At 36.8% G+C, this 13,470-nt stretch overlaps 2 protein-coding genes and 1 pseudogene across 2 annotated transcripts; 2 read left to right on the top strand and 1 right to left on the bottom strand.

Annotated features, from left to right (window-relative positions):
* Positions 1 to 323: 323 nt before the first annotated feature.
* On the top strand, positions 324 to 1,900 carry LOC145613015 (putative RING-H2 finger protein ATL21A pseudogene; annotated as a pseudogene).
* A 347-nt stretch (positions 1,901 to 2,247) lies between these two features.
* LOC145614796 (uncharacterized) lies at positions 2,248 to 5,045 on the bottom strand. Its single transcript, XM_081669862.1, has 3 exons — positions 4,296 to 5,045; positions 3,031 to 3,610; positions 2,248 to 2,655 (listed from the first exon to the last, which is right to left on the bottom strand). Exons 1-3 carry the CDS (start codon positions 4,940 to 4,942, stop codon positions 2,509 to 2,511), a joined length of 1,374 nt encoding a protein of 457 aa, XP_081525988.1. The 5' UTR covers positions 4,943 to 5,045; the 3' UTR covers positions 2,248 to 2,508.
* A 1,580-nt stretch (positions 5,046 to 6,625) lies between these two features.
* Positions 6,626 to 13,301, top strand: LOC145614121 (beclin-1-like protein). The gene is made up of 10 exons (XM_081669121.1): positions 6,626 to 6,899; positions 7,260 to 7,621; positions 7,874 to 8,044; positions 8,304 to 8,428; positions 8,539 to 8,587; positions 8,883 to 9,041; positions 10,060 to 10,145; positions 11,128 to 11,199; positions 11,728 to 11,877; positions 12,728 to 13,301. Exons 1-10 carry the CDS (start codon positions 6,773 to 6,775, stop codon positions 12,969 to 12,971), a joined length of 1,545 nt encoding a protein of 514 aa, XP_081525247.1. The 5' UTR covers positions 6,626 to 6,772; the 3' UTR covers positions 12,972 to 13,301.
* The last annotated feature ends 169 nt before the right edge of the window (positions 13,302 to 13,470 follow it).

The following is a 13,470-nucleotide window of genomic DNA, read 5'->3' as shown; positions in this document are numbered from 1 at the left end:
ACGAATAGTCTTAAAAGCTTGTTATAGTGATATAAATACATGGTCAACATGTTTTCTAATATTGAAGATCTTAAAATATAGAAGGATCAGAATATAGATTACTCATGTACAAGTATTTAAAAGGAGCTAAGACATACAAGCTTGCACATCACCGCCATCTATATATCCATTACGCCATCACTATTATTGACTTTTACCAAAAAAATTATATAAATTAATTAATAATGATTAGTTAAATACTTTGTCCTCAGCTAATTGTACTTCAATCAATATGACCCTCAAAATCCTAGAATACTTTTAAAAAACCTCTCAACATTCAACTGATGGGTTTCGTGCAGTTCTTTCCTTTGCTCGTCTTCCTCCTCCCTTTCATTTTGGCACCATCGGCCTATTCTTATTGCCCCATAACTACCTGCACTAACAATACCCTTACCCCAATCCGGTTCCCATTCCACCTCGATGAACAGAAGAACGAAAACTGCAGCTATCCCGGCTTTAACCTTCACTGCACAGACCGTGGTCACCCTGCTATAACTCTACCTCATTCAGGAGAGTTTTTAGTCCGTAATATAAGATATGATGCACAGACCATGCTGATAGACGATCCAGATAGCTGTCTCCCACGGAGACTTTTACAAGGTTTCGACCCCTCTGGAACACCTTTCCAAGCTGATTTTTATGTCGACTATACATTCCTTAGCTGCCCAATAAACTTCACAAATGCTCATTTTGCTGTAATTGACTGTCTCAGCAATTCAACAAAATCAACCATCGCGATTTCTCTGAATGATCTTACAGATGATGTGTCTAGGTCTTGTAAGGTAATTAAGACTTTGCCAGTTCCTGCTTCAATATCTGCAAAAGGTGGATTCACTTCTAATCTTAGAGAAGATGTCTGGATTTCCTGGCATGTACCTGACTGCCTAGCTTGTGAGGAACGCGGAGATGTTTGTGGGTATCAGAGCAATGGCAACCAGCAAATCGGTTGCTTCAAAAGTCTCAACAACTCAGGTAAAGACCACTCTTCCACTGATCATCCTTTTACTTAAATCGAAATCATTTCACTTTTCTTCATTTATGCACTTCCATATAAGAAAAAAGCTGCAGATAACAGGACAGCCACCATACGAACAAGTCGTAATGTTTTAGTTAGCTTCCGTGTTACGGTTAACTTAGGGGAGGAATGTAATTGGTTGCTTAGGCAAAAATTCATAATGCCTGGAAAAAATGGTACAAGCTAAGATCTAAGTTTCTTACTTTTACAAAAGGCAAATAACAGAAGTTGACTAAATTGGATGATTAGTTAAAGAAGGGAAGAAGTGGTTAAAATTAATAATTATTAATGGTTGGTGGATGCATTATAGTGTTCCATTTGGATGGATACTTGACTTGAAAGGAAAAGAAACCTTAAACATTTTCAAGTTGATAATTAGTCAACTAACAACCTCTGATTTCAGGTGATCCTGAGCAAACACACAACAGTAAAGGCCTCAAAATTTTCAGAATAATTGCCTTTTCAATCGCATTCCCAGCCATCGCTTGTGCAGCTGCAGTAGGACTATTCTTATGCATGATGGATCGGCGTGATAGAAGGATAGGCACAGGAGAAAACAGAGGAGTGACAGAACAGCCTTTAGATACCACAATGGGGCTCGATCAAGCTACAATTGAATCATATGCCAAGGTGGTACTTGGAGAAAGCCGGCGAGTTCCAGGCGTCAGTGATGGGTCGTGCCCTATATGCTTGTCAGATTTTAGCGTTAAGGATACACTGAGATGCATACCTGATTGCCAGCATTGCTTCCATGCTGATTGCATTGATGAGTGGTTGAAGATGAATGGTACTTGCCCTCTTTGCCGCACTTCGCCGGAAAAGAGATCAACCAACATAGATATATAGATTAGATTTATATTTCTTTTATTATATTTTACTTAACTGAGATACTTCAGATGATTGCAATTCCTCCCCCCACCCCCCATATTTGGAGCACTGAGCATATGATGTACAAAAAGCGTGAAAGTAGCAACTTACAGACATGTACAGTATAATTGAGTATTGAATACATTTAATGACCTTGTTTCACCAGTTCATTATCAAAAAATCACAGAATTTAAAGAACAGTGAATGATCAAACTTCAGATACAATGTCAAAACGGCAAGATGTGAGCATATGACATTCCGTTGAATGCTTAATAGAAAGTTAAAAAGTCATAATTCATACTGCAAACTGGATTATACAAGCAATGTAACAGATGGAAGTCTGAAATGATTTATATAATGAAGCTTAAACATCAGCACCTTGATTTACCAAGGGTGATCATCGTATACAGTTAGTACATCAAGATAAAATTACAGTGAGATTCTCAATGCAAGTAGAGCCTACAGATGCTTAATACGGAGTATATGATATCAAAAATTGTAAACACAAACTAATTATATTACAGAAGTAGTGGACTTGGAGAACAAAGAAGGCAGTCAGAGCTCTATTCGCTAGAAACAGCCTAATCTCATTTCTTAGCCAGCAGTTTCTTAGGAATCTTCTCCAGAGGAATGGTTTTCAGCAGAAAGAGCCTAGCAGCACGCTCTTGCAGAGTGCCTCCACATTTCAATCCCCGTGTCTGTAGCTCAGATTTCAACCTTTCCAATCCAAGAACCTGCAATGTAAATTAAACAAATATTAGTTCAAAATCAGCTGCCACCTTCTTTCAATACGGAGATTCAAAATCACCAACTATAAGCCTATAACTAACAATTCTAGACATCAATGTAGGATGCACGTATAATAAATGGGTGTTAGCAGTGATAACCTTGATGGATAGATTTTCATAAAAAAGGAGTTAACAAATATCTTAAAAAATCACAGAAATTTAATGACTAGAGTAGTGAGTAGTGACAAGTAGTGTAAAGCATCTAATATTTTTGTGAAAATAGAGCCAGGCTATCATGAGATCTACTAACAAATCAAAAAAATGAAAGAAAAAGCGATTAGAAGTAGAAATAACCTGAGACACAATGAAACGAAAACTAACCTCCATTTCGGCAGCTGAGTTATAATTTTCAAAGTTCAGAGGCGCCTCTACTGCATTTAAGCCCCCACTATTTCCCTCGTCAGGAGAAACTCCTTTGCACTCAGATGCAACATTAAGTTCAACACCATCTGGCTCTACCAAAGTGCTATTACCAGGCAGCTGGTCAGTAACAGTTGTGGATCCCAATTGAGGTTCAACAGGATCTTGTACAATCACAGTCTTAGCAGATGTAGAAACCACTTCTTCTGAAGCAGACATCATTTCTCCAGACAATGATTCCTCCGTACCACCATCATTCACCTGCTCATTGCATCCACTTGGTTTAGCAGCAAATTCGGTAGTACCTTCAGCAATCATATCCTTCTCTTCTTCAGATCCACTTTCAGAAGAGCCTCCACTGTGATTATCCCCATCTGATGGAAGAGCTGAAACGGAAGCAGAGCTAGCATCCTTGCTTGAATCAGACTGGTTTCCGTTTTCAGTGACAACTGATTTCTCATTTCCTGCATCACTATCATCACTTTTTGCATCATCATCCGAGTCATCACTATCACTTTCCCCCACTTTTCTCTTCCCCATCCTGAAGAGGTAAAAATAACGATGAGTTTAACTCAGCCGGATTCTAAATTTCACAATAACATATCAAGCAAAGGAAAAGAGGAAATAAGGCAAACAATTCACATCCAAGACATCAATTTGAGACAAAGAGCACCAAAGTCTTTTTGTCAATGAATCGACAAACTTCATTTTTCCTTATCTCAACAACAGTGAAAACTGCACTCAAAGCCACATTAAAATACTGCAGACCCAAGCTAACCTATATAGAAAACTCAAGGTATTCAACCGACAACAACGAAGTACTAGTTTCTCTATACTCCATACTAAACAAACCCATCCATCTAAAGTGATCCAAAGAAGTCACATATGAAATTCACTAATACAGTCACAAACATAACAAACATTTCTAATTGGAATTTATCATAAGTTTCACTAAACAAGCGCAATTATACACAGATAAATAAACATTTGATCATTCATTCACCCACCAAATCGCTTATAATAACATCAACTCCAATTACAGCAAACTAGCAGAAAAACTATCAAGAATTAACTATAACCAATCAAAACCCAACAATATAATCAGCAAGACATACAATATACATTAAAAATCAATCAATTAATCAATCAACCTGAAATAACAAGTTTATCAAATCAATCACACCAATTAAAACAAATTTAAAGATATATAATTCAAGAACACTGACCAAATCTTAGCTCTTTTAGCATCAGCATCTTTCAACTTCTGAAGCAATTTCCTTTTCTTATTCCCAGAACTCATCAATTCTCCCATAGATTCTCTAACAGACCTCTCAACCTCTTCAACACACCTTTTAGAATCTTCCCGATACTTCTCCACATACTTCTCAGCTCCTTGTTCTTTCTTCCCTCCTTTCCCTTTCTTCACCATCTTCTTCAAATAATCATCCGCCATTTTCTCCAACTTCCTCTCCTCTTCCTCTGCTTTCCACTCCTCCAACCTCTTCTCCGCATTCACATGCCTCAACCTCCGTCCACTCATATCTCGACACGCGTCGAAGTTGTTCGTCTTCTTCTGCCCCGCCTTCGTCGCCGCCCCTCGAAGAAGGGACCCGAAACCCCCTTTCCCACCGAGGAGAGAGAGATTGAGGTAGATTGTAGAGAGAGAAAGGGATTTGGGGGAAATTGGAGTTGAATTTGAAAGGAATCTTCCATTTAGGGTTAGGTTTTGGGAATCGGTGGGGATTTTAGTTAGGGATTGGATCTGATGCTTGATTGATTGAGGTGTTAGGGTTTGATGAATTGGGAATTGAAGAGTTAGGGTTTTGTTGTCGAAAAGTTTGACAAAAAATTGGATGAAATTGGGTTCCGCCATGATTATGATTGTTGTGGTTTCTCTATCTCGCTTCTGATCGCCCAACCGCGTTAGCAATTAAGTGTACGGAGAACAAGATAGAGAGTAGATACTAAAAAGGGATTGAAGCACTTTGTATTCGTATTACTCGTATTATGTATCCCTCGGATTAACGACGAAGTTTACAAGTACAATTTCCGTAAAAAAAAAAAAAAGGTTTTTTCTACATTATAATCCTCTAATTTTCCGTTTTCTACGATGTGTCCTCCCTTTTTGAGAAAATTACACTGTAACCTTAAAATACATTTAGTTTCTATACGGTAACCTTGCCGTTAACAAATTTCGTTAGTGGGACCTACTCACCATTTTATAATTTTTTTTATCAATTTGCGTGTTGAAAATGGTTCTGTTAAAGGTTTTGGGGGTATTTTGGCCTTAAAGGTCCAAATTGAGCTCAGATTTAGCAAAATAATAACACAAATGCCTCGTTTTGCATATTAAAAAATGTCTCGATTTGCGCGTTTACGTATTTAATATGCAAAATAAAACATTTGTGTCATTTTTTTGTGAAATCTGAGCTCAATTTGGACACTTTAGGACCAAAATGCCCCCAAAACCTTTAACGGAACCATTTCTAACACGCAAATCGATAAAAAAATATAACTAACGGAATTTGTTAACGGCAAGGTTACCGTATAGAAGCTAAATGTATTTTAAGGTTACAGTGTAGATTTCTCAAAAAGAGGGGGCACAACGTAGAAAACGGAAAATTAGAGGGTTATAATGTAGAAAAACCCAAAAAAAAAAAAAAAGGAAATTTTTTTCGGCGAAAACCTTTTAAAAAGAATTTTTGGTTTAGAAAAATCTTTTAAAATTTTCGTTAGGGAAACCCTGTTTATAAATCTTTTTATTGATGACGACCAAGTGACACTTTCCGACATTGATTTGCCGTTTTCCCACATGTGCGTGTCACGTGCTTCATATTTCACCGTTTTCTCAATGTGCATGTCACAATCCTCCTATTTTTCTAATTCCACCCCCTTTTTCTAATTTCACTCTATTTTTCGTAAGTCATAAAAAAAAGGTACTCCTAAAATTACAACTATACCCGTAGTTGTAAATAGGGGTGATAATGAGACTGGGCTATTCGTGAACTATTTGAGCTCGATTCGGTCAAAGTTCGATTCGTGGTGGCTTAGCTCGGCTTGAGATCTTAATGAGCCAAGCTGAGTTATGCAAATCTCGGCTCGAAAAGTTCGTGAACAAGCTCGATTATTTTTCCATATAAAAAAAAATCATGTATATAAATATAAATATATTATCAATAGATATTACACAATAACAAGTTAATATTTTCATTATTACAAAAATAAACTCGTTGTAAAATAAAAAAAAATTAATAATGAACAATAAAGAAGACAAATAAACTAGGGATAAGGACAAGGTTGTTCGTGAACAGTTCGAATTCGGCTTGGTCAACGCTTAATCAAAGCTCGGCTCGATAAAAGCTCACCTCACATAGATTTGAACTCGGTTCGAGTTCGAACAAATTTAAACGATCACGAGTCGAGCTGACCAAAGTTTGGGCTCGGCTCGTCCGATTAGCACTCTAATTGTAATTAGGAGTAATTGCAACACTTCCTCACCTCTCACGCATCAAACAATCTGACCATCTGAATATAAGTAGAGTTTTAAAATCTGAGTACAAAATTTTCTCCGCAAAAAATGGAAGTATAAACTCCTCTTTCAATCTGATTGCGTAGAGTTCAGAAATCAGTGATTCTTCCCCAATTCTTTGTTCTCTGACACAACTCAAGCAGTTCAACCCTGAATTCTCTCAATTTTGATCAGATGAAGGAGAAGGAACAAGGTAACAATAATAAAGGGAGGAACTTTGAGGCTGACCCCAATCTTCCTAAATGGGTTTGCCAGAATTGTCATCATTCTCTCTCCATCGTCGGCGTCGTCGATTCTTTCGGTTAGGGTTTCTTTCCTTTATGGGTTTTTGTTGATTTAATTTATGTCTGTGATTGCGGAATTATGAAATTGTTCTCAATTTTTGCTATTTCTAACTGTTTGTTTACGCAATTGGCTTAATTAGTTGTTGTAGTGAACAAGGTTCGTGATTTGTGATATAATTCGAATTGTTACCTTAGGAATTATGTGGGAAATTGTTAGATTTTAAGGGTTTTGCCCCTTTTTAAATATAGGATTAATCTGAACAATTTTGGAAGGGGAGCATGGGATGGGATTGGATTGGACTTTCAATCTGGGGTTTAGTTCAGTAGGGTGTAATTCGTTTATCGTGGCGGTATGTGATGTTTAAGACAACTTGCAGGGTTACAGGGGTCATCAATTCAGGGGGCAAGCAGTGTAATGGGTTCATCACAAATGGACCATTCATTTGTTGTATTGCCAAAGCAAAAGAATCAGTCGCCGGGAGCCCCTCCTCGTCCCCGTGGTGGTGGGGTCCAGCCTGAAACATCTCCGTCTGGAAAGATGATGGAAGAATCATTTGTGGTTTTGCCTCCAGCGCCTGCATCTGTATATCGGAGTGAATCCCAAGCAGATGGTGGTGGAACACATGCACAATCTGCTGAAGGCAGTATTAGTGGCCAGTTAAACCCAGGGACTTCTGGGTTTCACTCGACTATAACTGTTCTCAAACGTGCTTTTGAAATTGCAACTGCACAGACCCAGGTGTGTTTAACATCTTCCACAATCATGTGGATGTATGGGGTGGGGCTGGTTCAGGGGCTGGTTTATCTTAGGATTCCGTCTTGATCGCGTGGTTTTTTAAGCTTGTAGGGAAATTATCTATTTGGAAGAAGTGGGTTTTGGCCTTTTGAACAGTCATTAGAACAATTTTCTTGCTATGTTACCTATGCATGAATATTGGCTGTTATTCTTTTTTTGTGGTCTATAAATTATTCTTGCTTTGCTGTCCCCCAGGTGGAGCAACCATTGTGCTTGGAGTGCATGAGGGTGTTGTCAGATAAGCTTGATAAGGAGGTTGAAGATGTCAACAGTGATATAAAAGCTTATGAAGCATGTCTTCAGCGTTTGGAAGGTGAAGCTCGTGATGTCCTTAGCGAGGCTGACTTTCTCAAAGAAAAATTAAAGGTGGCTTACCCTGCAATATACTTTCCCGCATTAGATATATCTTTCTTTGATATGATTTAAAGTTAAAGTTGACATATGATGCTAATCATAATAGTGTCAAATTTTCTAGAAGATTTGTTTTCATTCCTAAGGGTACAACTTTTTGATTTGTTGCTGATAGTTGATTTGAAATGCTTCTACCAAACTGGCACAAATTTAATTTACTGTTTAATTCTGAGTGTTGATTTTGCAACTAAATATTTTCCCAATGCTGGTCAAGGTTGAGGAGGAAGAGAGGAAGCTTGAAGCTGCAATTGAAGAAACAGAGAAGCAGTGCTCCAAAGTAAATGCTGAACTGAAAGAATTGGAGATGAAATCTAGCCGTTTTAAAGAGTTGGAGGAGAGGTAGCCTAATCTTAGTTAGAAAGACACCATATAATTAATGTTTATCTTTGATTTCCAATGAAGAGTGTATTTGTCTTTTAGTTATGTTTCACGGAACACTTTTGTTACAGGTATTGGCATGAGTTCAATAATTTCCAGTTTCAACTAATTTCACATCAGGTATGCTGCATCTGCATCTGGCCTGCTTTCTTTTTTTTCTTTTTTTTTTTTTTGGTTGGTAAAAGTTCCATATATATTTTTTTTATCATAACTTTAAAGCATTCATTTGGAATGATTTGTTTCTGGCTTGTCTATATTGATCATATCTTTGCAATCCATTTGTTAGATTAACCAGCATTCAGACGTCGTTGTAGGAGTGCCTGAGAATTGTTGTTCCATCCTTTAACTGATTTAAGAGTATGCAGCTCTTAGCCTATGCTTCATAGTTATTAACTAAATATTTTGTTGGAAATAGGAAGAAAGAGATGCTATATTGGCAAAGATTGAAGTATCACAAGCACATCTGGATTTGTTGAAGAAAACCAATGTCTTAAATGATGCTTTCCCTATCTGGCATGATGGAGAATTTGGGACAATCAATAACTTCCGACTTGGACGACTCCCTAAAGTTCCGGTATGAAATTTCAGCTAGAAGCTACCTTTCTATCTAGAGCTCCTTTTGTTGCTGAATGTGTTGTTCCAGTGCATTAATTTTGGGGCTAAGTATTGATGCTGGATAACATTTCCTGCTTTCCTTCCTTTTCCTTTTTTCCCCTTTCTCGTGGGAGGGGGTGGGGAAGATTTTTCAGTTCCAAACTTCCAATAATGTGTCCAAGATTGTATTCAGATCAAGTTAAGAGGTACTTGCCAGTGGCCACCTCCAATACTAGTCTGAAGAGTCTACTTTGATCCCCTCGCTACTTTCATCTCAAACTTTTCCAAAATTACCAACGTGACTGTTTTCTTTTAGGTAGTATCATTATACATAAATTTGTAATATTTTCCTTCTTATTTTTCCATAGTACTATAATATTTCGAAGCATGGAAGTAGTGGGTTTCATCAACTATTGGAAGATGAAGTTCCAAATATGAAGACTTTATGACATTGCTTGAGATCCAATTCTGGTCTCACTGCTAAAAGTTGCTTTTATAATTCAATGTGATTTTTGGATATACACTATTGAAAATCTATAGTTTTAGATTAGTTGTCTTGTTGCCTCAGCTGTGTGGAACTGCAGATTTGTGCATCCTATTGTTTTTGTGTGCATAACACTTCTGTCTTAAGTACTCAATAGTCAATTAGTCATTATTTTATCTTGTCTACATGTATGTGTGAAAATAAATAATGCTTGTATGTTAAAGATATTTACATATATACCTGTTGCAGTTTAGGGATGCCGTTTGCTTGTGATGAATATTTTCTTCTATTTATATTTGATATGAGTATAATTTGTGCCTATACTAGACTCATCCTTAACATTAGTTAGCTTACCTGCATGAGTATTGACTAAGTAAAGCACATGGGCAAGTGCAGAGATTAGGGTGGTTTGATCCAGTATTTTGCAACTTTCAGGTTCATCATGTAAATATATGCTGTAAACTTTATTATTCGTACAATAAAAGTTTGCACTCATTATTTTGTTCTTTTGTAGGTTGAATGGGATGAGATAAATGCTGCTTGGGGCCAAGCTTGTCTTCTTCTCCACACAATGTGTCAATATTTTACTCCAAAATTCCAGTATCCTTTATGACTAGTTTTTTCATTAGCTGTCTATGATATTTCCTTCAGTTGTTATATTTATGTAATTTGAGACAGCAACCAGGGATGGTTTCCTTCAAAAGGGGAGATTCTGAAATTTGTTGATTTATGCTAGAAGTGTCCTAGCCATTGGAATTGTATGCTATAATAGTGCTTGTCCTTCTCTAGGTACTAATTGTATTAGCTAGCAACTTTGGTTGATGTATTTTGATATCTGTGCTTAATATAATCAGTAAAGATGAAGCTAAGTGGGTAATTTCAGTGGTAAGAGATGATCAGTAAAGATGAAACTAAGTGGGTAATGTCAGTGGTAAGATATGATAGCTGTCAGATTTGCATTTTGATTGTCGTTTTAGGAAATTCCAGCTGTGATCTGCATTGTGATTTTCTTCATTACACCTCTTTAGGCTAATTTTGTAGGATGCTTGTTCCAGCTACTCTCAGTGTGAACCCCCTTTGGCTTTTGCAGGATACGACATGTCTTAAATGACCCTTTATTGATGCATTCCCACACCCACCGCACTCATCATAAATAGGGGTATTTCAAAAATCCCAATCATAAACTAGTACAACTTTTAATAAAGTGAATGTATTTGACTGCAAATCATGTATGTGACAATTATTGTCAGATTGAGAGAATAGTAGTGACGTAGAGGTTGTTTATGAAAAGTTCTGTATGTGCTAGACAAATTGTAGTTCTCCCTCTTGTAATTTATAGCTGTCTTTGTATGGCACTTTGTTTTACAATGCATTATGGGGATATAACTTCCATATATATGGTATTATGAAGTTTTACGATGTAACAAGCATCTGCTAAAAACCAACTTATAAAGAAAAAAAAAAGTTTATGTTCATTTTCACTTGTCTTGTTAATGAATTGCTTTATATGGATTTGTTTTCGTTAGTGTTTCTGTTTAATTTGCATAATAGCAGTGTTGTTTCTTAACCTTGTGATTTACAGTTACAGAATTAAAATACTTCCCATGGGAAGTTATCCTCGGATTATGGATACAAGCAACAACACTTATGACTTGTAAGCAGCAAACTACCTCTCTACACTATTTCTTTGAGATTCAGTACTACTTGGTATATTCATTTTTCGGTACTTGTTTCTAGCTTCCATTGTTTATGTTTAGATGAAATGAGAATCAAATTTTGAAATTAATTGGTATATAAACAAAATTAAGTGATAATGACGCAGTGTGTTCTCTTGGATTTATCCTTATTAATGTAAGGGAATTCTAATTGGTTCCCGTGCTGGATGTGTCCAGTCCTAATCATAAGAGATTAATTGATAGAAAGGTTGTTTCCCAAAGACTTTCAGTAAAGTTCTAGCTGAAGAAATGATAGAGATGAAAGAGTTGGAGTGGGGGGCTAGCGGGATACACGCAATAACCTGTTCACCATATGCTAAGCACTAGGTAGATGCTGCCACTTAAACAGCTGTTCTGTAGCTGTATGCGGCCGGAGAAGCTTGGAGGAGATTTAGTTTATATATAGATCTCATAGTTTCAACTCTAATGTTTAGTTTGTTAAAGTGAAATCTTTTTTCCTTGAATAGGTTTGGTCCTGTTAACTTGTTCTGGAGCACTCGGTATGACAAAGCGATGACACTGTTCTTAACATGCTTGAGGGACTTCTCAGAATTTGCACGGATGAAGGATCTGGAGAATAACATACCTCCTGATAAGTGTTTCAAGCTCCCATATAGGTAATTCTGCTTGAAATATTTTGTTCATATCTTTTGTACATGCTTGGAATTATAATGGCCAAGTGGCCTGTACCACTTCTCAAAAAAAAAAAAAAAGTGACCTGTACCAAAAGATTAAAAAGTTAGTAATGTATTGCTTTGGCCGCGTGTGCTTAAACTGCTAACTTATCAGTGCCCATGGACTAAATCCAATGCCTCTTTTGTCACATACTATCATTCTATATGATTTGTAAAAATCTGGAAAATTTTCACGTGAAAAGAATCTAAGCTTTGTAGGATAAGGGGTGGAGTTGGTTGATTTTATAACCTCGGGAGTCCAGAATAACGAGAGGAGAAATTGTAAATTCAGACCATAAATGTAGCTTGTTGCTTGTTTCACAAGAGGCATGAGTTAGTGTTTATATAGTGTACATTTAGATTCCTCCTGGATGTCATTGTGACAACAGGAAAATTTATAGATGGGTAACTTTTATTCTTGTGGTCATTAACTGAGTTGACCTTTAAATGCTAACTATCACATCCACTGTAATTGAACATTATGGTGTGTAAATTATTTTAAGTCTTTGGATGATTTCTAGTTACAATGGGATTTAATCTGTGATTGCTCACCAATGTATAAAAAGGTTCAGGGTGCACCAAGGTCACAGGGATTTCCCTGCCTTAGAGTCCAGACTGAAATTGTATCGACTTGACCAAGATGCATGGTCCAGGTCGTGCAGTGCCTGGGCGCGCTTTTCTATAAACCAATGCTTACCTTCTGATGTGGCCCTTTTTACATATCCCTATTCTGTGGAGGAATAGTTTTTTTTTTTTTCGATTTAGATTTTTAACCTCTATGTCAACTTCACAGAATTGAGAATGACAAAGTGGAAGCCTACTCAATCACACAGAGTTTTAACAAGCCAGAGAACTGGACCAAAGCTCTCAAGTACACTCTTTGCAACTTGAAATGGGCACTCTACTGGTTTGTTGGGAACACTAGCTTTCAACCTCTCTCTGCTTCCTCCCAAGCTGATGTTCCAGCTGCAGGCACTTCATATGTAAAGCGCAGTAACAATTCCAAGTCTGATTCTCGAAACCCATCTGGGCAATGATGCATATACTTCTGATTTTCTTTTTTTTTTTTAATAGGAATTCTTGAGTCATGTGTATATTAAATTGAATCTTTCGACTAATTAGCTTCCTTTGTAATTTTGTACAGCTTTTATAATCTCACGATGTATTAAATCTTTTTTTTTTTTTTTTTTTTTTTTTTTTTTTTTTTTGTGGGGGGTGGGGGGACGAGGTTTGATCATCTTTTCTGTAACTCGCTTTGTGAATATTTATATTTGATTATATGAGAAATGTTAAAAGTATTTGGCAAATTGGCATCCTCAAGTTCTGTTTTTAACTCTGGGATCATATAAGGACTGTGTAGAGAGTTCTATTTGTCTTAGTGCTACTCTATTGACTAACTCCTAGCTGTTCTATCTGTTACATCTAAAAATGATTTCAGTTATTTGCTAATTTGTGGGTTGGCATTCAAGTTTCCTTGAGCTTGCTGCTAGTTTAATGGTTAAAATATGATGGAAAAGAAGCTGCGGCTTGATAGTA

This window comes from Chenopodium album, chromosome 25 (assembly GCF_948465745.1).
Source record: "Chenopodium album chromosome 25, dcCheAlbu1.1, whole genome shotgun sequence".
NCBI classification, from domain to species: Eukaryota; Viridiplantae; Streptophyta; class Magnoliopsida; order Caryophyllales; family Amaranthaceae; genus Chenopodium; species Chenopodium album.
The sequence above is the reverse complement of the archived record's forward strand: the minus strand, read 5'-3'. Positions and strand labels throughout refer to the sequence as shown.